Below are 23,489 nucleotides of genomic sequence, written 5' to 3'. Positions count from 1 at the left end.
CCATCTTTGCCACTTCGAACTATTAACCTTTGAGATATAAATCTAACGGATACATGTGAGTCTAAACTTTGAAGAGAGAAAGCATATATAGTTCAGTTATTTCAAATAAATACTCTTAAAATATGTCATTCTACAACAATGTAAAGTCTGATGGTTCCTTTAACAGCCAAACTTTGAAAAGACATAAAATAAAATTTATGTACTTTAATTTTACTGACAATTAATCTGAATATTCTTTTCAAATCACGAACTGAATGCAAGTTTAAAGATTATTCTTTAAACAGACAGATTAAACACATTTTTAATCGTGAATGTTCATTTAAAAACAGCCAGATTTTTATGAAAATAGCAAACTTTGGGTAATTTTTAAAATGTTAGTTTCATTAACAACTTAAAACCAAAAATGCATGAGTACCCAACTTTTCTTTTCACTTTTCAAATTGAATGTTTGCGTTTGATGCTGCACTCAGCAATATTCCAGGTGTTTGATACAGGTCGCATTGTTGATCAGCAAGCGTGTGTCACCCAATCCCGCTTCATCACCTCTTAATACGACAAGCATGGGTTGCTGAAGATCAGTTCTAACCCGATCCTCATGGGTTGTTTGATGTGAGCTTGTAATTATGATCATTGTGCAGAGGGCAAAGACTTTACCATTTTTCTTGGCATTTTGGCATTAAAGATATCCAGTTTCTGTTTCTCTCCTGTTCCATAGGTGACTGGCGCTTGTCACATCTCAAGGCACCAATGGGCAACCTTGGTCCCTGCAAGAAACAAATCTTTCAAACCTCAAGTGTTGTATAAACTGGAATTTGTCAAAATACAATTAGTGGTATCAACTAGGCACTGTTTAGTAAGATACAGACGCTTATTTGTTCGTCTGAGAAAAATCTAGAAAGACAAGCTGGATATATGACCAGCAATGTCTAAACTCTGTTTGGGATGAACCAACCAGTAACTCAAACTGCATCGTAACTCAAGTGAAGATCCGGGTTGGAACTGGTCTTCAGTAACCCATCCTTGTCCTAAGAGGCAACTGACAGCTCGCTGACTTGGTTGATACATTTTTTAATTATTTTTAAAGTATTTTTTATTTCCCAAAGTACATTTGGTGCTTTCTATAATACATTGTACAAAACATCGTATTACAACATCCTCGTCATCAATTTGTTGTCATAATACATTTGTACAAAAACATCATACACAACATCCTCGCCATCAATTTGTTGTCATAATACATTGCACAGAACATCATACAAAAACATCCTCGCTATCAACATTGTGCAAGCATCATCATCACCATCAATACAAACAATCATCATATGTTGAGGGTGGGTTTACTATAATGTATCTGTTTATCCTTGCCTAAAGGCTAATATGTATACAAGTATTCAGATGTACTTGTCAAATTGTATTATACTTATAAAACATCTAGGTTGTTAGTATAGTTAGCAAAACGTGTATGGAAGGAAGAAAGCATAAAATTTTGCTGGGTTTGCATCAGAAAATGCTGTATATTTGGTAGCTTTATAGTAGTTGAGTATTTCCCTTTGAAGCACTTTAAACTCTGGCTTTATATTATTTCGGATTGTTTTATATAGCATGTATTTCACTATTAGAAACACCCAGATTAAGTGGGTTGTTGTTTTACCTTTGAAACCAAAGATAATAATATTTTAGTATGCACAAGTTAATATTTCCTTCCCTTCCGACAATATATCAAGCCAATGGGATTCTTCCATACTTTCATGGTTGGTTGATACATGTCATCATGATCAACTGCGTAGATTGCAGCTCATGCTGTTGATCACTGGATTGTCTGGTCCAGACTCGATTGTTTACAGACTGCTATTTGAGCTTGAGTGAGTGAGTGAGATTAGTTTTATCGCTGCACTCAGGAATATTCCAGCTATATATGGCGTTACTGAAGATCAATTCCAACTTGGATCTTCATGGGTATATATACAGAAGAAAGGGGATATCTACTTGTAGTTGTTGCAAATGAGTTTTAATTTTATGCCACTTTTAGCAATATTCCAGCAATATCAGTGACGGGCGAGGGGACACCAGAAATGCTTCACACATTGAACCCATGTGGGAATTGAACCTGGCTTCTCAACTTGCCGAGAATGCTTTTAACCAGTAAGCTACCCCCACACCCCTGTGGCAAATGACTCAGCTTTGTGTTCGGTGGCTGCTCAGTGGTGCTTCACAAGGTTAAAAATAAGAATAAAATAAACAGAGTTATTGGTTGAAGAGATAGGTTTTCAAGTCATGGCGGAATGACTGGACAGAGTCCGCAGATTTAATATATCTGTGTAGTGTTAGCGCCACAGTGAGCAATATTGGGGCAGCCTGGCAGTAATCAAATTTACATCACTGGACGACATTTACCATGCCTTTAGTTAAATCAAAATGTATGTTTCTTCCTTGCATATTAAGCAGTTTTTCATTACTATCACAGCAAGCCTGTGGCTGATAGGTCAAGCAGTGATCCATATTTCTCAGATATTTTTACACACAACTAATTATCGTCTGAGAAATGGTCATCTTGGTAGTCAGGATCGCTGACTTGGCTGAACCTCATTATTTTCCCTACAGCCTAGCCCTCCCTGCAATGCTTACGCCCTAAATGAAGCAAGTCTAGATTTCCCCTGGTTCTGAATCTCCTAGGGGCTCCTTGTCAGTTTAAATGGGTTTATTTTTTACAACTAAAATTATATATATTCAGGGACTAAGTGTTAGTCAAGCACAACCACATAGACATTGATTATATTGTGATACTACCACACACTAATGCAGGGGTGGAAATAACCCATTGCCCGACGTCCGAGTCCAGCGTTTTTTTCTGTTGGGCAAGCAAATTTGTAAATCACACTGTACTGGTGTCCAGTTGACTTTCCAACGTTAATTATGTTGTTTATTTAAAAAATCAACAAGAAAACGTCCGGTATAGTGGAAAAATTATCAGGGCAAGTGACTTTACATGTGCCACTGTACCGGAGTACACTAGCAATTTAAACTTATTTCCACCCTTGTAATGTTCCATTTCCCAGCACACTGAAGCACAGTAGGCTCACACAGTAAACTGTTGTGACAGATTACACAAATATACAACAAACTTGATGTGACAACTTAAATCAAAATAATTCATTCACTCACTGCTATGGGGACACAGAGTGTCACAAGGGCTTGTCTCAGTACCACTGTAGTCTGTGACATTGGAAAAACCTCAGACATGAGGGGAGGAGAATTTGGGTTTAAAGTCGTGCCTGAGAATATTTCGCTCATATGACGACGTGCATGCGTGTGTATGTGTATGTGCGGCTGCTTGTACTAGCCCAGACTTAAGCTGGTTTTATAGTGCTACCTCACTGAGATACCACGCCGCAGTGAAGCATGAATACTCCACTCAGACACATTATACTGACTCCGAGCCGACCAGTCCTTGTTGTACCCATTAATGTCGAGCGCCAGGCAGGGACAAACAAGTACCATATTTTAATGTCTTTTGGTATGACGCGGTCGGGGATCGAACCCGCGACCATTCGCTCTCAGGGCAGACGCTCTAACCACTACACCACAGAGGCGGTCCTCAGACATGAGAGTCAGCACACGGAACACAGACCAGTACCGGGGTAACTGTTTTGTGGTGAGCTATCCCAACACACAAATACTTACCTTTTCTGGAATGGCCATTTTCTGTGTTACCCTGATGTATTCTTATCTTCACTAAACCTAACCGGATCTGAAACAAAACGCATCCATGCTGAACACTTGTGAGAAAACAAATTTAAGAGCAAATAAGAAAACATGTGTTCAAATGGTTCAATGTTTCAACAAGCCATAGCCAAAACCCTATAAAAATCAGAAAGAAGTAAGGTTAAATTTTTCTGATGTATCAGTTGACCAATCTATTGTTGACCGAATAAGGAAATATGGAAATACTACAGTGCTACTAGAACACTTGCCAATACTGTGGAATCACCGGATGGCGTTGAAAATACCACATAAAACCAACAACGTGTATTGATGTAGAGCTTTACACATGGATGAAGCCACTTAATATAATACAAGAGGAGGTCACGTGAAATGGGGTTTAACTGGTGTGATGTCAATAGATATCATTAAAGCTGCATTAAACAATATTTGTATATTTTCCATGTTGGTTATTCTAAAAGATATATTTCAGTGCCTCCTCAGCATAAAATAAAACAATCTCTCAAGTCGGAAAAACAGAAAATTGTTACTTTTTAATTAATGCCAGACCAATTTTATTTCGTGTTTTACGGATCCGCCGTTCATTTTTTTTCTCAACAATATGAAAGAAAACAAAAATTAATTCCCCCCCACCTCAAAAAATAAAATCCTAATCTTAATGTGATATTAGTGAAATACTCTTGAAATCAGCGTGAAACCTAAACTCGCTCAACTTAATTTTAGTTGATATAAACAAACCAAAAGAGTTAATTAACATGGAAACTCATGAGGCTTTTTGCTTTAACTGGCGATTTTGTTCCCCCTCCTGCTAGGTTTTCTGAGAACAAAATCCATAAAACAAAAAATAAAATTGGTCTGGCCTAGAGATGGTCATGATGACACTGAATTTTGAAGTAGTGTTACTTTTAAAAAAAATTGGTACAGGAATTTCTTTATCAGTTCCAAATCTTTGTCTTTCTATTCAGAAGCTGCATCAGTTGCCATGGAAATGTACACCCAGTACAGAGAGATTCAGCACGTGCTTCACGTACAAAGATGCTAACACATACACCGAGTGAAACCACCCACCGTGTTGAACTCACCGTCTGGTGTGGCTAGGTCTGACTGCATCTACTACCACCATTTGTACCCTGACGTGTTGAACGGGATGTGTTGAATTCCTGGTTGTCTCAAACTCAGTTTAATAAGTTAAAACTCACACCACAACTTAATGCATGAATGTGAATCTGACAATACATAGATCTCTACGCTTAAATGTAGATATGACAAAATGCCTCCGGTTATTAATTAGGAGATAAACACAATGTGTTGGCCAATTTCCGGGTGTTATTGAGTATTTGAAGCACGGGAATCATTTGGAACCGACGGCGTCAGCCGGAGTTTTCAAATGAAATATTCCCATGCTTCATATACTCAATAACACCCGGAAATTGGCCAACACATGGTGTTTATCGCCATTGTAAACACAAAAGTAAACCAGAAGGTCCACACACGTTTTTGTGTCTGCACTCATTGACATCGAGTATGGGTACAGCAGTGAAATGTCATCAGCCAGCCGTTTTGGCGGTCTCCGATGGTTGCATCTGGAACTGCTCATTTGTGACGTCATTCGGATTTTACATCACAATATGATTTTAATGATGTCATCACAGCTGACGACGTAACAATACAATGGTGTGAGCGATGTTTGTATGTATTAATACGCAGCGGATTTCCGGGAATCGAATACCATTTGATCACGTTTTTCAACCAATCAGATTAAAGAACACAGTGGCTTTTGGTTTACAATGTTGATTACATAATGTATGCTGTTATTTTGTTGTGTTACGCTGCACTCAGCAATATTCCAGCTATATGGCGGCAGTCTGTAAACAATCAAGTCTGGACCAGACAATCCAGGGATCAACAGCATGAGTATCATTCTATATAGTTGGGATACGATACAATGTGTCAACCAAGTCAGCGAGACTGACCACCTGATCTCGTTAGTCGCCTTTTACAAGCACAGGTTGCTGAGGGCCATTTCTACACCAGATCTTCACGGGTATGCAGAATATATTAACTTTGTCTGATAACATCACAGCTCAATGTGTCAAACCACAGTTCATCCCAAAGGGTCTGAGTGAGTGAGTGACTTTCATTTGACACTACTGAGGACAGTATTCCAGTTGTATTATAGGGGAGGTGGGTTAGAAAAAAGTTAAAGCATTCACGCATCACAATGAAGACCCGGGTACAATGCTCCACATGGGTACAATGTGTTAAGCCCATTTCTGGTGTCCACCCACCATGATATTAATGGAATATTGAAAAAAAAATGGCATAAAACTAAACTCACTCATTTGTACTATGGTGTGCCATTTTAACCTGAGAAAAGAGCCTGAACTGTTGCAGGCCTCAAATGTTTACTGCTTTTTTTAAACCCAACAGAAATCACTGACATACCTAGAAACCAATTCAGGGTGAATCTCGAACCCACAATCACCGGTTTCTGGTATGTCAAAGGGAGACAACTCTCCACAGCTAGAAGTGACAACTCAGACGAGGTGCCAGCTGATATCCATCATGGCTGTACTCGACAATAGGGATCGGCTGTCCACAGAAACAACATTTGTTCATTTTTCAGTTGATCAAATATCAAACTGTTTATCACTTACTAAATGTAACAGCAGTCTGTGAATGATGATATTGATTGAAAGTATGGTGTGCAAGTGAAGCGTTATTCCACTTGGAATGATCATATATGGGTTACCATGGATACTGTTTTCAGTATCCACGGTATGAATTTGTTTTGAAAATGAACATAATTGTTGTGAATTCAATTGTGTCAGAGTTTGACAGATTTACCAGTTAAGACAGAGTGAGTGAGCTGGGTTTTATGTCACTTTTAGCAATGTTCCAGCAATATCATGGCTGAGGACACCAGAAATGGGCTTCAGATATTGTCCCCAAGGGAATCAAACACAAGCCTTCGGCCTGACGTGCAACACTTCAACAACAGTAACCCCACAATCCCAGTTCAGATAGGGGGTGGTGGAGTAGCCTAGTGGTTACAGCGTTGGCTCGTCACGCCGAAGACCCGGGTTCGAATCCCCACATGGGTACAATGCGTGAAGCCCATTTCTGGTGTCCCCTGACGTGATATTGCTGGAATATTGCTAAAAGCGGTGTAAAACCAAACTCAGTCAGTCTGTCGGTCAGTTCACACAGAAACACCAGAATCTACATATTCACAATCCATTTTACAAAACTCATACATTTTCTGTTCAGTTATGTTTTTCCCTCAAAGAACATGCCATCTTTATGAAATTTGGTACATAGAAGGCATAATAAACTTTAAACAAACATCTTTCCTTCAATATGTGGCTTTATCAGTCCATACATAAAATCATTAGTGTCAGTGTGTGGGTGGGTGCATGTGTGTGCGCACACATTTGTTTGGTGTGTCTATCTGTCTTTGTGTGTCTGTACCTGTGAGGGATTGGGGGAGGTGTCTATGTTGCTATGACAATATAAACAGTGACCTTCCCCCAATGCTTGTCATATACTAGTATTCAATAAATACCCAGTACCTTAATGAGTCCAGTGTTCATTCAAGGGCTTTTACAAGTGAGCCCATGGCCCACCAGCCCTCAGTTATGTGGGTCATTTAGAAAATATTGTGGGTCATATCAAATTGCTATGACTTTTTAGCCATACACTACTCATTACTAGTATGGGTTCACTTCCTTTTTTAAACTTTCAATCCAGGCGAGGTCAACAAGAGCAACCAAAGACGTACTTGAGTTTTGCTTGAGTTGCAAAGCGAAAACAAACTCGTGATGCGTTTCAGAATTACCTTTAGGGATGCGCCAGCACGCCCCGCCCGTACCTGTACAGTGCACCATGTTTAATGTTAGTGTGCGAATGACGCAAGGGCACGGCCTAGAATGAACGCTGTGAGTCTTTTTCTAATGTTACCTGACTTAAGCTTAATATTTAAATAACAAACCTTGTCACAACCACCTAAATAGTTTTTATTTCAGTCTGGGACAGTCACATATTATATTTGATTGAGTCACCTAAACAGATGTAGTCATAGTTTATGAGGTAAAGAGAGGTAATACAATTATTGGGTCCAGCTGACTAGATGCGTCAAGGGTACTATAGTCTGTTTGACTTCATTTTGGACCGATGAATTGCTCACTAACACAAAATCTAATAATTGCAACAAAACCAAATGATTTTGTTGTCACTTTTCGCTATTTCATACGAGGGAGAACCACTTGCTAGTAGAACAGCCAGGTGTGCAAGTTGTACGTGAGTAATTGAAATTGCACTGCACACCCTTGGTGATTACCTGGCTGTTCTACCAGCAAGTGGTCCCCCTCATAAGAAATAGCGAAAAGTAACAACAAAATAATGATCGTTTGTTAAACAACTTTTTTATTCGGGTGTCCAAAATTATGAGACAAATCCTCAGAATTGGTCTGTCGATTTCATGTGACTGTGCAAAATTTGGTTTGTTGCAATTATTAGATTTTGTGTTAGTGAGCAATTCATCAGTCCAAAATGAAGTCAAACGGACTATAGTATAGATTTATCGGAACGTATACCCCGGAGATTATCAAGGATGTGTCAATATAATTACTTAAAGCAGAATATGTTCAACACACATATCATATGTGTAGGAAACTTTCATTGTATAATAATCAATCATTTCCACATTTATAAGTATTTTGATAATGTCAGTGATTAGCCCTGGCTAATTAGTCTTTGAGTTCGACATTTAAAGTACATTTCAATGACAATTTGCTGGCGCATTTGTTTATTAGCTTCGATCAAGTTAGGCGTACAATGTTGATAATGTTGTTGTACACAGCTGGAAGTGTGGGGACTTGGCATTCAGATACACATCCTCCATATCTGTAATTTAATGTGGTCCAGCTTTTATTTGTAGCATTCGAAGCTAGTGTGTAATTGTGCCATTGTACTATATTTCTCCATCAGTGATTTATCTAATGATGCACAGTTGTTAGAACTGGTATCAAACTCATTCAAAGTAACCATTTTCGTATAACGGAAAACTGTACATATGTACAGTACACTTCTAAATAAGAGTAATCATAATGTGCTATGTATATTTAAGTCTGCAATCAGATGAATTAATGTTATTTCTTATTTCGTACACAGCCATTAAATGTTTTCGTTATTATTTATTTCAGGATGTAAACACCCAACTGGGTTTTTGCTTGTCACAAGAAATAGAATTCACGCGTGGCCGACTTGACCTTATTCAGCGAAACAGGTAACATGGCAGATTTTTCAGAGAATCTATTAAGTGAGGATTCGAAACAAATAAAGCGTAACAGAATTGAAAACATATGACCCATGCAAACTTTTAGCAAACTATGCGCACGCACTTCGCACTTCCGATTACGTAATACTCAAATAAACATGGCCCAAAGCGCACGATCGATGTGTCGCTCATCGCGCGATAAACTCCCGCTCTTGGGTCTAGGTACAAGTTGGTGACGCACTCAACACTGCACGAAAATACTACGGGTCGACCATATCTCCGTGCATATGCGGTTATCTCGTGTAATGGAGTAAATCGAATCAGATGGCGGTATGCATACTTACACGTTAGCTGATTTCACCTGGCTGTCATGACTGTGACGTCACAAGCGGAAACGTACGGAAAGTGCCTGACAGTGACTTTCTCGATTGTAAATGGACTGGGCGCCTGCCTATATTTCACATGTGTACAGTAAGCTGCGTTCTGTCCCCGCTTGACAAGAGTGGAATTCCAGTTTAAATTTATTTACGTCCAGTATGTATACTGTAGGTGTAACCAATCGAAATTCTGTGCACAGGCGTGCAATCAATTTTGTGATACACATGTAATTAGATATTAGTTACGCTACAGACGAGCTAGTGTGGCGATTAAAAACGGGAAACGTGGTAAGATAGTAAATAGAGATTATTACACGAGCAAGTATGTCATAAAGTGTGATAATAAATAGAGGATATTATATGAGTGCCCATACTACTATGTTTACGACACAAGTGCCTAAATGTTGTTTTTTCACTGGTGAGAGCGAGGGATATTCCAGTAGACACGAGTGTTGGAAATATAGTATGATATGGGCACGAATATGATATTCTGTTTATTACCGAAGTCGTCACAGAAGAAACGTGACGTCATAGCATTGTTTATGACGTCACGTCACCATGACAAAGTGATATTTCACCCTAGGGCATCGTATGAAAAAAATATGGACCCCGATATTTTCGCCCTCGTAGGTAATACAATTCATTATTATCCATATGGTGAAACATAACCAGTGTCATATATATCATATGTGGACATGTGCACATATCACTTTTGCCTAGCAACCTTTGTTTCTGTATTTCGTCGTCTGTGACGTCATTTAACAATTGAACGTGACGTCAATGAAGTGGGCCGTCACACTTGCTTACCGTGTTTTACTGCACAAATGTACATGAATAAAGTGGTTGATAAAGAAATTATCACACTCGAGCAAGTGTGTCACACGACTTATATGAAACTCGTGCAAAATTATGTATTGCCCGAGCGAGAGCGTGTTCAATACAAAATTTCACACTCGTTTCGTGTAAGTCGTATGACACACTTGTTTGTGTAATAATCTCTATTTATTAGAATAATACATATACATATGTAATTCATTATAACCAGGACACCAGAAATAGGCTTCAGACATTGTACCTGGTCCCATGTGGGGATTCTAACCCGGGTATTCAACGTGACGAGCGAACGTTGTGACCTCCGGGCTGCCCAACCGCCCCTACATGGACATTAGCAGAAACGGGAACAATTAACACCGGGTGTTCACGAATTCCCCCATACTGACAACCAGTCTCTTTTCTGGCCACCATTGGTCTTGTCTGGAGAAGACGTGGTATGGAACGCGATTGTTTCTCCTTACCTATTGCAATGTCAAGGTCAACGTTATAACGTTTTACGACGTGATCTTCGTTCAAATTCGTGCCACGCGTGCTTGATGGGGTAGACACATGTTAAACAGCGAATAAGTCTATCACATTGCTGTCTGCTTGTAGTAGAAATGCTTGAGTGGTTATTGCTGAATGGAGCGTTGCTCGTTTCACTTTCAAGCTGCACGCGGTCCTGGGCGTAAATCAGAATGTGTTAAGCAATGTTGTCCACGGAGAGTAAGTGGATGGGTGCAGCTGTGCACAACTTGACTCCTGAGAGTTTCTGGGGCCACGGTCCTTCCCCGCACCGATACATAAGTGCAAGTGACTTCGAACTACGCAAGCAGTGAATGGGTACCCGGTAGGAAAAATGAGATGGTGATGTGGCTGCTAACCTTTGGGCGCCTCATCGGCAGCTTGGGTTGTGTGCTTCGTAGGGAACCAGACCCGTGAAGATCTGAGTTAGAACTGGTCCTCAGTAACCCATGCTTGTCGTAAGGGGCGGCTAACGGGATCTGGTCGTCAGGATTGCTGACTTGGTTGACACATGTCATCGTATCCCAGTTGCGTAAATCGATGTTCATCCTTTTGATCACCGGACTGTTTGGTCCAGACTCGATTATTTACAGACCGCCGCCATATAGCTGGAATATTGCTGACTACGGTGTTAAACAACTATCAGTCAATCAATCGTAGGGAATCGATCCATGGTAATGATTTTGTTAGCGCTTTGAACAGTTATTCCTGTATTATTATAGCTAACATGCCGCTCTTTTTCCTATCATTTAGATATATCACCAGATGAACTTGCCGCGTCAGCTGAAATGTTTCACAATACAGTCGTATTGGCAATATGTCACCTGAATGGTGATATTAGTGATAACACCAAGGTGATAACAACGAGAAGCGTATAGTTTTGAGACAACCATGGGATCACCTCAAGATATGGCTGTTGCTGATACTGTCGGGAGTAGTATATTGCAGTAAGTAATATTTCATACAGTTTAAAACAGAGTTTATTTAGTAATAAACGTAACCGCCTCCGTGGTGTAGTGGTTAGAGCGTCCACCCGGAGAATGGAAGGTCGCGGGTTCGATGATCGATCCCCGGCCACGTCATACCAAAAGTAGTTTAAATATGGTACTTGTTGGTCCCTGCCTGGTGCTCGGCATTAAGGGGTACAACAAGGACTGGTCGGCTCGGAGTCAGTATAATGTGTCTGAGTGGGGTATTCATGCTTCACTGCGGCATGGTATCTCAGTGAGCTAGCACTATAAAACCAGCTTAAGTCTGGGCTAGTACAAGCAGCCACACAGACACAAGTTTGCACGTCGTCATATGAGCGAAATATTCCTAAGTAAGACGTTAAACCCAATTTCACCTCAGCTACTACATACATACATACATACATACATACATACATACATACATACTTACATACATACTTCCATCCATATCCAGCCATGCATGCATGCATGCATACATACATACATGCATACATACAAACATACATGCATACAAAAACACACACACACAAACATACATACATACAGACAAAAAATACATACAAACATACATAAATACATGCATGCATACATACATACAAACACATGCATGCATACATACATACCATACATACATACATACATACAAAAACACACACACACACACACACAAACACACACACACACACACACACACACACACATACATACATACATTTGTATAGCGCCGATATCCAGCTCAGCTCAGCTGCTCAAAGGCGCTTAGTTTTAGTTTGTAGGCAGTTATAATAATTCGGAATAATCTTTGGTGCTCTCCCTATTCTGTTCCATCTGACTGACTGACTAATTGAGTTTGGTTTTACGCCGCTTTTAGCAATATTCCAGCAACATCACGGCGGGGGACACCAGAAATGGGCTTCACACATTGTACCCATGTGGGGATTCGAACCCGGGTCTTCGGCGTGACGAGCCAACGCTTTAACCACTAGTCTACCCGTCTCATCTAACAATTCCACTTTTGGAACAGATTTAAACTATGTCCGGTTTACTTCTTTCACGAAGCAACCTTTACTAAGGTTGACCTTTACTCCCATTCTTTAACACTGGACTAAGGTCACCTTAGTGACTTACGATCACCTTAGTGCTTTGTGAAAGGAGGCCCAGGTTAGGGCTAGGTAAATTTACTTTACCTAACACACAAATAGATTTACTCTACACGAAACAAAGTATATTTATCTAAATAATATATACAAAGATAGTGCCTCATTTCTAAACATTAGGCCTCCACATAAGGATTACCGATCATTAGAAAAATACAATTTATGATTGAGAATGGAAACACATCACCGAAGTTTTTCAAGTAGGAAAAGAGAAACAGGTACTCAAACATGCTTTGAAAATTACCTGTTAATTTGTTACATGACTAGAATAACGCATTTGTTACATGACTAGAATAACGCAATACAGAGTTGTGTCCCTTGTTCGCAACAGGATCCATATATTTCGAATAAAATATTCGTAGTCATTGTGATTCTTATTGTGAGGATATCAACTCGCTCTCATTGCTTCCAACAAAACGATAAATCTTCACGACATTTATCTCATTTGCAATTTCATCCCTCTCCACGCTGATCAGCACAACTCACTCACTCACCTTACTTCCGCGTTATCATCCCAGTATCTTTCAGGTCAGAAACCAGTTCCAATGATAAACTGTAACTGTCCCACCGCATGTATTTCAGAGATGCAACTGCAGTTACAGATTATTCGTCTAGAACATTCTACTTGTTGTTTTGAATTTCCTGTAACAGGTGTTTGTAGAATCTGTATGATCAATAATAACCCTGCGACGTGGAAAATATTAAATAGGTTGATGTAGAAATGGCGTGCATGTATAAAAATACAGGCTTTGTTTCCCATGTTTTTTATAGCTCGGAGGGATTGTGAGCGAGTGCGCATGTCTTTACGCCTGAAAAGGGTTTTACGCATTGTACTCGTTAGCGAACGCCTAATCCCCTCCCTTAACCGCCCTTCTCTCCGCCAGGCAACTAACCCCCTTCCAACCTGGCCCATCAAATATTAAAGACAGTTTGGATGAAAAATATTTTATCCCTGCCAAGATGTCGTAAATGTGAACGAAACTTCAACCTCACTGAGATCATCGATTTCTGCGATGCATCGCCTGACGGATACCGGTGATCTATATGGAGTTGGACTTGACTGCCTTAAATGCAATTATGTTAAAATACCTAAACATGTAGAATATATGAACCCTTCCGTCATGAAATTCTCAATTTTGGTGAAAATAGTTTCTTTATTCTGTTGAGATACAATCAAATATTTTGTAGGGATTCCTTTTCAGAATATTCAGCCTACGTATACTCACTGTACTGAGATTAGCACACTCAGAAAATAGTATTTTACAATCCGTTGTATGTTCGAAAGTCAAGTTAAGGGAGCATCTGGCTGAAATACGGTCAGTCGTTCCCCGACCTTACCAAAATATGTTACAATGTGGTACTTGTTGTTGCCAAGCCTGGCGTCCGAGACACAACAACCACTGGTCAGTATCATGTCGGTCAAACGTATGCATGTTTTTTTCCGGACTAATAGTCTGGACACGCTTACGCACGCACGATCACACACACATATCGCACGCACGATCACACAGAAAACCACGTGCATGCGCTTTGCTACGTAAGTTAAAGTCCATTATTGGCGGAGAGGGGTACCGTACAAGAGTAAAAGTTTGCATTGCCGGGGGGGGGGGGGGAGGGGTGTATGAGATGGGGGAGATGGCTCAGATAAAGCTTCGCAACATATCGGGCTTACAAGAAAAAATATGGCTTGCTACGCGCCTGTCGAAGCTAATTCAGGTACAACTCATGGCCATCTTCAAAACCAGGCTCTTGTAACATATCTGAAATGCAAGTCTTCTACTATTCATTTCCAGGAACCGTTCCAGAACACGCGGCAGAAGATCCATTTGTCATCTCAGTGGTAACAAACGGCACCTACAGCATCCGCGTCAAGAATGTCACGTGGCTTGCCAGCGCCCCCACCTTCGTCCACGTTGGCGGGAAAACGTATACCACGGAAGATAACTCTTTGAAGTTAAATATCACCACAGGCACGAGTGGATTTGATCGACTTGGACAGTGGCAGACAATATGTTTTGACATGATGGCGGGCGCTAGCAGCGTTATAGGCTGCATTAAAACCTACATTTCTCCTGATCTTCCAATTGTCATTTTCCAACAGGTGAGTGTATGAAAGGAAGTTGACTTAATTCTCAAATTAGTTTTCTGCCAAAAAATATTTTAGAAAGAATGAAATGAAAAGAATGAAACATGGTGTACTAACATCTCTTTGCAATCTTTGCTTGCTAACCCGACGGAAACATTTGAGGATACCCCATTGTCTAGCAAACAGACTCTGAATCAAATATGTATCAAGAAATCCCTTGCTCAATATGTAGCAAGTCTAGATTTCCACAGTTTCTCAGGTCTCAGGGTTCCTTTTCATTATAGTTATTGTTTTTTTATTATAAACTGGGTTTTTTCTCTGTAAAAATATGTTCATTTCAGAGACAAGTTGTTAGTCTAGACACCCCATTACAACGACCTTTTGCAAACTTTGACCTACCTAGTATGGCTGAAGGGGTCGTTGTCGGCACGGGTACTACAGATATGTACCCCAGGTACGTTGCTGTATACAGAAACGTACCTTGGCCATAATGCGAATACAGAAAGGTACCCTAGGACGATTCCATTCCCATTGTGTCGTATTCTTGACCGGAACTGTCATACTGTTGTATTAGATACATTTGATTGCCTTATGTAAGTATTGAAAATACACAGTAACGGATATTTCGCGATGCACATGAATACCACTCGGAATCAGTTGAACGGGAACAACTATACGGTTTCGGTTTTGGATTGCGGAACATGGCCTTCCAATGTTCGCGAAATTTGACCTTCCAATGTTCGCGAACTTTGACCTACCAATGAAATGTCCAACAAGTCGCGATCGACATGAACCAGACCGGTGTATCTAGTGTTACCGCACGGGCTTCAAACTGATGATTTCCAATCCAGACTACGCTTCGGAAAACATTTTGACAAAGCTCTCGATTATGAATTGAAAACTGAACCGATCTGGAAAGCGACGCTCTGATTGGTCAGATGAAAGGTCGTTTTGACCTGACCTGTCAACACCTGTTCCGAGATCTCTGTGTATAGCGGTAGCGAGAACTGAGATCTCACTTTAATGAGGGGCGATGGGATAGCCTAGTGGCTAAACCGGTAGCTCTTCACGCCGATAAGCCGGGTTCGATTCCCCACATGGGTACACTGTATGACGCTCATTTCTGGTCTTCTCAGCCGTGATATTGCTGGAATATTGCTAAAAGCGGCATAAAACTAAACTCACTCACACATTCACTCATTTTAATGATTTTGTATCAGTTAGAAAAATGGCAAATTCAATTCGCCAGAAAATGAATACAAGAGATGGTTTTAAGAAATTGTTATTTCATATTTAAACTAGCGTATATTTTGTTGAGGTGTATATTTACAGTTAACTTTGCTTGTAGTGCATGCACACTGTACCACACCCTCCACTCGTCTCGTTCTTTGATATCCTAGATGTTCCCAGGTGGCGCCGCCGACACATCGACTGGTGACCCCGACAAGGTCGTGTCTGGATTCCCATCGTTCCAGATCCCAGAGTCCGAGCCCCGGCTGGGGTACCTGTCATACGGCGGTCTCATGTTTGGGGATGACAAGAAGTTAGGAGTGTGAGTTTGTCCAATCAATATACTATTCCGAAAAGTAGGTAATCTGAAATATATAGATGTATAGCAATGGGTTAGCTTCAGTCCCATTGGCATCAGATCTTCTTGTCAGTTAGTATGTGATTCCTATCTGCAAGATAAAATATTTGGAACATGAAGAACTAAACGTTTTAACAATCGCGTTATAAACTAACTGAAACGCACATAAAATCATAAAAATAACGAATCTGTGCGTTAACATTGAACCTGCAAGTCAAAGTAAACTTAGGCTCAGTGTTATTCGTTACATTTCTATTGCATTATGGGAACCTGCGAGCTTTCAGTTTTATTATGACCAAGATACTCTCAAATTAATCAGGGACCGTTAAAACGCTGGCTTGGCAAATTATGTATTCAATACTCAACACGTCCAGCACACTCAGAAACTTATGACTGGAACTGAAGAAATGATTTTGATAATGACTATTTAAAAGCGAAACTACGTGTTAATGAACAGTAGCATGTGGTATTATAGGTAACTGATAGCTTATGATTATATCACGATAGCTATTCCTTTGTTGTCGTGCTGTTCCAACCGCATGAGGCCCGTGAAGATCCGGGTTAGAACTGATCTTCAGCAACCCATGCTTGTTGTAAGAGGCGACAAACGGGATCGGGTTGTCAGGCTCGCTGATTTGGTGGTGTCCTCCCATTTGTGAGAACTCCCAGTTGTGAGACACATTAATTAATGGTTCAGTGCACACAGGTGGTGCTTCCCCTTCCCTACGATGAAAGTGGGAACAGCCCTGTTGCTGAATAATACCCGCAGGAGGCATAGTTCATTAATGAGTTAATTAACACAGAAGACATTGTTCGTTGAAGAGCATTTATTGTTTTCAATAGATACTGAAATACTGAAAAAGATTATCGTGAACTGGTGATATATTCTACTTGTTGAAAGCCTGCCATAATGGTGATCGGAAAGAGCAGTCAAAGGTTAATAAATACATTTGGATTAATTATAGTTACAACAGTTATTGCTAGATATTTCAAACACGTAAATCTGAGTAGGTAAATTAATTTGTCTTTCAAATTACCTACACAAAATGTTTATTTTTTAAAGCCATTTATCTGAGTAGGTTAATTACTTTATCTTTTAGAGTTTCATTAAGTTACATCCACAAGATTAAGTTAAATAGCTAATCCATAATTAGCTGGGGTTAATCCATTCTATCAGATCGGGGAGTAAGTAGTGTTTTCTTTGCTAAGTACCTACTCCACTGTCTCACAACTGGGAGTCTCACAACTGGGAGTTCTCACAAATGGAAGTAGACCGATTTGGTTGGTGTCCTCCCACTACAGCTTAAAACAACACATGTTATGGTCCAGTGCACAGATTAACTACATGCTGTCACCTGCATCTGGTTTAGTCTCAATTCGCCTACATCTCAATTCGCCTACATCTCAATTCGCCTACATCACAATTCGCCTACATCCCATTTCGCATACAAAAACAATGTAGGCTAATTGGGATTAGAAAATGCACCCCTACGCTTATAATGAACCTGACTCACTGGTCAGTGCCATACTAATCAGGGCCCCGTTTCACGAAGCACTCGTAAGCCTAAGATCTCGTTACTTTTCTCGTAGCATTCGTACCTCCTATGTTACAGTAATGGAGGTACGAATGCTACGAGAAAAGTTACGAGATCTTAGGCTTACGAGAGCTTTGTGAAACGGGGCCCAGGTAAATCTTCCAAATTATCCTTACTCATATTTAAATTACTTTTTAACGACACACATTTTGGAAAAAGTAAGCATAAATTGATAATGAATATTAATTATATTTTTTGACGGACTGGAGTCTTCAGTTATGATTGAACAAGTTCAACATCGAGGTGTTTGACATTTTGTTACACTGACTGATAAACCTTTTTATACAAAATTGAAAGATGTGCTTTTATAATGGGCATAATTGTACAGTTATTAGGATTGTAGGTACCAACAAATGGTAGAATGTCTATCTCTGTTTTTGTTTCTTTTGTTTTCATAAGTGTCTCTCTTGGGATTTTTACCGCTTTATGAAAAGCATTTTCAACTACCTAAGAAGATATGTCTTATATATCTATTACATATTATACAATTATAGACTCTTGTAGAGGTCGATATCGGTTTTATTGATCTGAGTAAAACAATATCGACTGAGCTTGCGAGGTCGATATTGTTTTTCTCAGGTCAATAAAAACCGATATCGACCTCTACAAGAGTCTATAATTGTTTTATTATATAATGAAAGAGAAACGGGTTTTAACATAAACTTTTAATGCACACACTGTGCCATCTATCCGAGTGATCTGATTGGCTGAAAAGCGGGGGAAGCCCCTTCGTACGGGATTCCTTGTCTATTTTTAGTAACCCAAGTCAATATCGTAATTTATCAGAAAACTCAAGTCAATATCGTGTTTTGTAGTCAATCATGTGACGGTATTTTGACCAATCGTGGTACAGGAAAAATACTACCTATATAATATTACCTGTTGTCACTAACTGTAACGTCATACACATGATGACGACATAGCTACTACCGTTTTGCGTCGCCTATGACGGCACTTAGTTTTCATTGTACACATGAAGAGCCGTTGAACGGCGAAAGACTTTGTGCAGATAAAGTCTTGAGTTTTATATATAGATGTATAGATAGTTCATCTATAGATAGGCATATATATTTAGTGTGATAATGTAGTGTCACTTTCATCCTCAGTGTTCAATCTGATCCATGTAGAACTAGTTTAGCCCAGCTTCAATAAGTAGTCAACTGGATTGCAGTCTATAACAATACTATATATTTTAACTTAAAAACTCATTCGTATATATTTCACCTTTACTCCAATTTACCTTTACCTTTACTCCAATATACTAAGCTTGGATTGGTTTTTTTCTATCATATGAATACAAGAACATTCACTAACTACAGCATACCCTTCTCTCTTGTCCTTTACTTTCTGGTTATTAGATTACCTTTACAACAACATAATTACTGGTCAATAGGATTTTAAGCATGTAGTCCTTCTGGGAGAGCTGATGGGCTGTGCTCATTACATGCCATGGGGGTGCCTTTACTCAGATAATTAATCCCTAATTAATCCCTGTAGTTAATTTGGGATGTAGTTCAAATGGGATGTAATTCTTATGGGAGTAAACCATTTGGTTGACACATGTCATCGTATCCCAGTTGCGTAGATCGATGCTCGTGGTGTTAATTACTGGATTTTCAGGCCCAACCTGGCTTGTATGATATGATGATGTATGTAATCGTCTCAGTACCAGAAATCGATGTTCATGATGTCAATCACTGGGTGGTCTGGTTCGCACTATTATTTCCAAACCGCCGTTATATAACTGGAATATTGCTGAGGGCGGCGCCAAGAAAACAATTGATAATAATCTATTATGAAAAAGAAGCAGAATACCTGTGTTCACAAAGCAACACCCGTGAAGATCCGGGTTAGAATTGGCCTTTAGCAACCCATGCTTGTTGTAAGAGGCGACTAACGGGATCGGGTGGTCAGGCTCGCTGACTTGGTTGACACATGTCATCGGTTCCCAATTGCGTAGATCGATGCCCATGCTTGATCACTGTCTGGAAGAGATTCGATTAATTACAGATGACCACCATTTAGCTTGACTATTGCTGAGTGAGGTGTAAGAAATAAACAAACTTGTTTATTTTTTATTTATATATATAGCTCCAATATCCAGATCACCTGCTCAAAGGCGCTTTGTTTTTCCCTCGATCATTGGATGTCAGTCTCAAACGGCACAATGTATTTTCAATCTCAACTCCCTGGGGATCATACAACTCATGCAGCCACTACGCGCACCGAGTTGACGTGGCTTTCCCATCCTTATGAGGTACCAATTCACAGCTGGTCGGACTGGGACACGTAGTCACAGTATTTTGTCCAAGTTTATTGCACGTTGCTGTACCCGCAACTAGGTGTTTGCGCGTATTCATGTGGCCACCAACGGATTCATGGGTTCTTTTAAGTGCACGTGGTTGTGTACTGTACACAAGGGGTTGTGACAACACTGAGAGAGTCTGCACGCAAAGTTGACTACAAGGTTTTACACCCGGTCACAGGTGGGCTCGATCCCGTCACCTCAAGCTCGCTGGATCACTAGCCTGGCGCCTTAGCCAGCTCTCCCACCGCGTCCCCTTACGAACATCACAAAGCTATTGCCTTACCCCTATGATATACATCTATTTTTTAGATTTACGGCAGATAAGGCGAAGTTGCAGAGCGGTCTTGTTAGTGGTCCTCTGGTTCTCTTTGACAAAGATAACAACGTCGTCATCACAGCTCCGTTCAGCCAGTTTATGGCAGCCTCCATGTTTCAAGATGTCGACCGGAAGCGCGTCAGTTGGGGCATATTTGGCGGCGCTGAACTGCTTCCGACTGGCTACACGTATGAGACAATCATGTATTACAGTAGTAATGGAATTAACGCGGTACGTATAGGGACTGAGTGGGTTAGTCAAACTGTGATCTTTTTCAGTTTTTACAATGATATTGATAAGGAAAAGAGTATAGGGGAAACGGAAATTCATTATGTTTATGATAGATTTGGAAAATTGAATTATTGAACGATGGAAGTATTTAGATTTGTTCCTCTCATTTACCGCAAGAGGTAAAAGTATTCCGCCGAAAAGATATCATTAATCTATCATCGTGGTAAATCTCACTCGATATGAACATGGTTAATTACGGAGCATGAAGAGACATAATCGGAACTACAATGACCATTGTACTAAATTTCATACTGATTTTTCAAAATCATTTTGTATAAACTTTATTACATACGTTTGATTACTGGATGTTAATGTTCCTTCTATCAAGGCCATGTCTGACTGGGGTTCGCTTATGAGGAGGTATTACGGTAAAGACAACGCGTACAGACAGAGCGATCTTACCCTCAACTATGTTGGATATTGGACTGATGGAGGTGAGAGATAGAGTAACAATCTAAGTAAACTCAGTATTATTCGTTACCCTGCTGTATTGAGTCTAACATACCCTAGTAGAAGGTCACGTCAGCTCACCCTTGAGCGACCTATGACCGTCCAATTAAAAGCGAGATGGCCGAACTGATTTAACCAATCAGACAACAGCAACTATTTATTCAGTTTGATTTTCTGTGTAAAGTGTTTTTGAATTTCCTCTTCCCCGATCGCTGACACTGATCCCCCAACAAACGAAAATCCGCATAAAACACAGAGATTTGACCTTGATGACATGGTTACTATTATATTTCAGATGACATCCTGGAATATTGACAAAAACGCTATTTTCAGCGACTGCTTATTTACTGTTGTGAATAATGGCGTCATCACTCTGAAGCGATCGTGCGCAAAATAACATTCGGAATCGTTCGAGTACAAACGTTTTCGAGGTAAAAGTTCAGATGGTATGCGCGAATGTTAACTTTCGCGATTTGGTAAGCTGTGTTCTGATTGATCAGTTCAAACGATTAGCCGACGCGACCTTCTACTAGGGTTTGTTAGACTCTGTATAGTAGTGATAGTAACACTAACATTTTGACAACGTTGTGTCATGATGTTAATCTACAACCTCCCCATAACGTTAACGTTGCGAAAACGTTGTGTGTTAGCTGGGTTAGGTTCAACGCCAGTTTGTACATTATGTCTTGTATTGGCTTGTTAGCTTCTCGTGGGAAAGAATACAGGCATCAGATGAAACAAACAACACGGACATGGTTCTAACATTGTCTATGCTAAACAAGATTCTAACCACGATTTATGGAAGCAGCTATGCACAAGGAATTGTAGCTGTGTAAATAGCTGGGTTCTGGCGGGACAAACCCGTGGAAGTCCGGGTTAGAATTGTTTCAGCAACCATGTTTGTAAGAGGCGACAGATGGGATCGGGTAGTCAGGCTCGCTGACGTGGTTGACACAACTTCTTCGTATCCCAGTTGAGTAGATCGATGCTCATGCTGTTGACCACTGGATTGTCTGGTCCAGACGCGATTATTTACAAACCGCTAGCTGTCATATATCTGGAATATCGCTCAGTGCGATGTTATAAAATAGACAGTACACTCGTGCAATAGTAACCTCCATTGTTGTAGTAGGGGCGGTGGGGTAGCCTAGTGGTTAAAGCGTTCGCTCGTCACGCCGAAGGCCCAGGTTCGATTCCCCACATGGGTACAATTTGTGAAGCCCATTTCTGGTGTCCCCGCCGTGATATCGCTGGAATATTGCTTAAAAACGGCGTAAAACCATACTCAGTCAGTCAGTCAGTCCATTGTTGTAGAATGGAACGGCATATATGAAGCCATTTTGTCTGAAATGTATTATGGGACTTAACAATTGCTGATTGTTGTGATCTGTATCTGTCCTAGGGGCTTATTACTATTACAACACTGAACCCGGGAAGAACTATGAAGAGACCATTCTTGACGTCAGAGCCTACGTCAACCGGACTGGTATTCCTTACAGGTTAGTTGCCAAGATGTCTGACAATTTCCATACACGCTTCCTGTCACCCGTGACACCCTATCCGTGACGACCCATGCGTGACACCCATCCGTGACACCCCACCCGTGACACCCCATCCGTGACACCCTATCCGTGACACTCCATCCGCGACACCCTATCCCTGACATCCTATCCGTGACAGCCTATTCGTGACACCCTATCCAGATACCCCATCCATGACACCCTATCCATGACACACCATCCATGACGCCCTATACGTGACACCCCATCCATGACACCCTATCCGTGATACCCCACCCGACTAACGGGATGTGGTGGTGGGGCTCCCTGACTTGGTTGATGCATGTCATCATGACATACGTCTTGATAGATGCTCATGATGTCAATCACTGGATTCAAACATATTTTATTCACAGATGTGAAAGGGATTGTTGACAAGTTAAAATACCAGCTCCCTAATATGTACATATGTACTCTTGTTGTAAGTACCCCTTCAATTTATAGGGCGGTGGGGT

The 23,489-nt window shown here is 40.4% G+C and overlaps 1 protein-coding gene across 6 annotated transcripts in view; it reads left to right on the top strand.

The window, feature by feature from the left end:
• The first annotated feature begins 7,556 nt into the window (after nt 1-7,556).
• Nucleotides 7,557-23,489, top strand: part of LOC124257216 — a 30,032-nt gene continuing 14,099 nt past the window's right edge. Inside the window, exons 1-7 of one of the 6 annotated variants that reach the window (XM_046691252.1) lie at nt 7,557-7,658; nt 11,467-11,660; nt 14,635-14,942; nt 16,328-16,479; nt 20,728-20,965; nt 21,354-21,459; nt 22,878-22,974. In XM_046691252.1, the coding sequence (XP_046547208.1) occupies nt 14,862-14,942; nt 16,328-16,479; nt 20,728-20,965; nt 21,354-21,459; nt 22,878-22,974 (674 nt within the window). In that variant the 5' untranslated portion in view covers nt 7,557-7,658; nt 11,467-11,660; nt 14,635-14,861. Of the gene's footprint in view, nt 7,659-9,213; nt 9,548-11,466; nt 11,661-14,634; nt 14,943-16,327; nt 16,480-20,727; nt 20,966-21,353; nt 21,460-22,877; nt 22,975-23,489 lie in introns of those variants that run through there. The other 5 variants (XM_046691248.1, XM_046691245.1, XM_046691236.1 and 2 more) reach the window with 5 other exon arrangements.

Source organism: Haliotis rubra, unplaced genomic scaffold, assembly GCF_003918875.1.
Source record: "Haliotis rubra isolate DU_JTF1 unplaced genomic scaffold, ASM391887v1 Scf117, whole genome shotgun sequence".
In the NCBI taxonomy this organism is placed as follows: Eukaryota; Metazoa; Mollusca; class Gastropoda; order Lepetellida; family Haliotidae; genus Haliotis; species Haliotis rubra.
The sequence above is the reverse complement of the archived record's forward strand: the minus strand, read 5'-3'. Positions and strand labels throughout refer to the sequence as shown.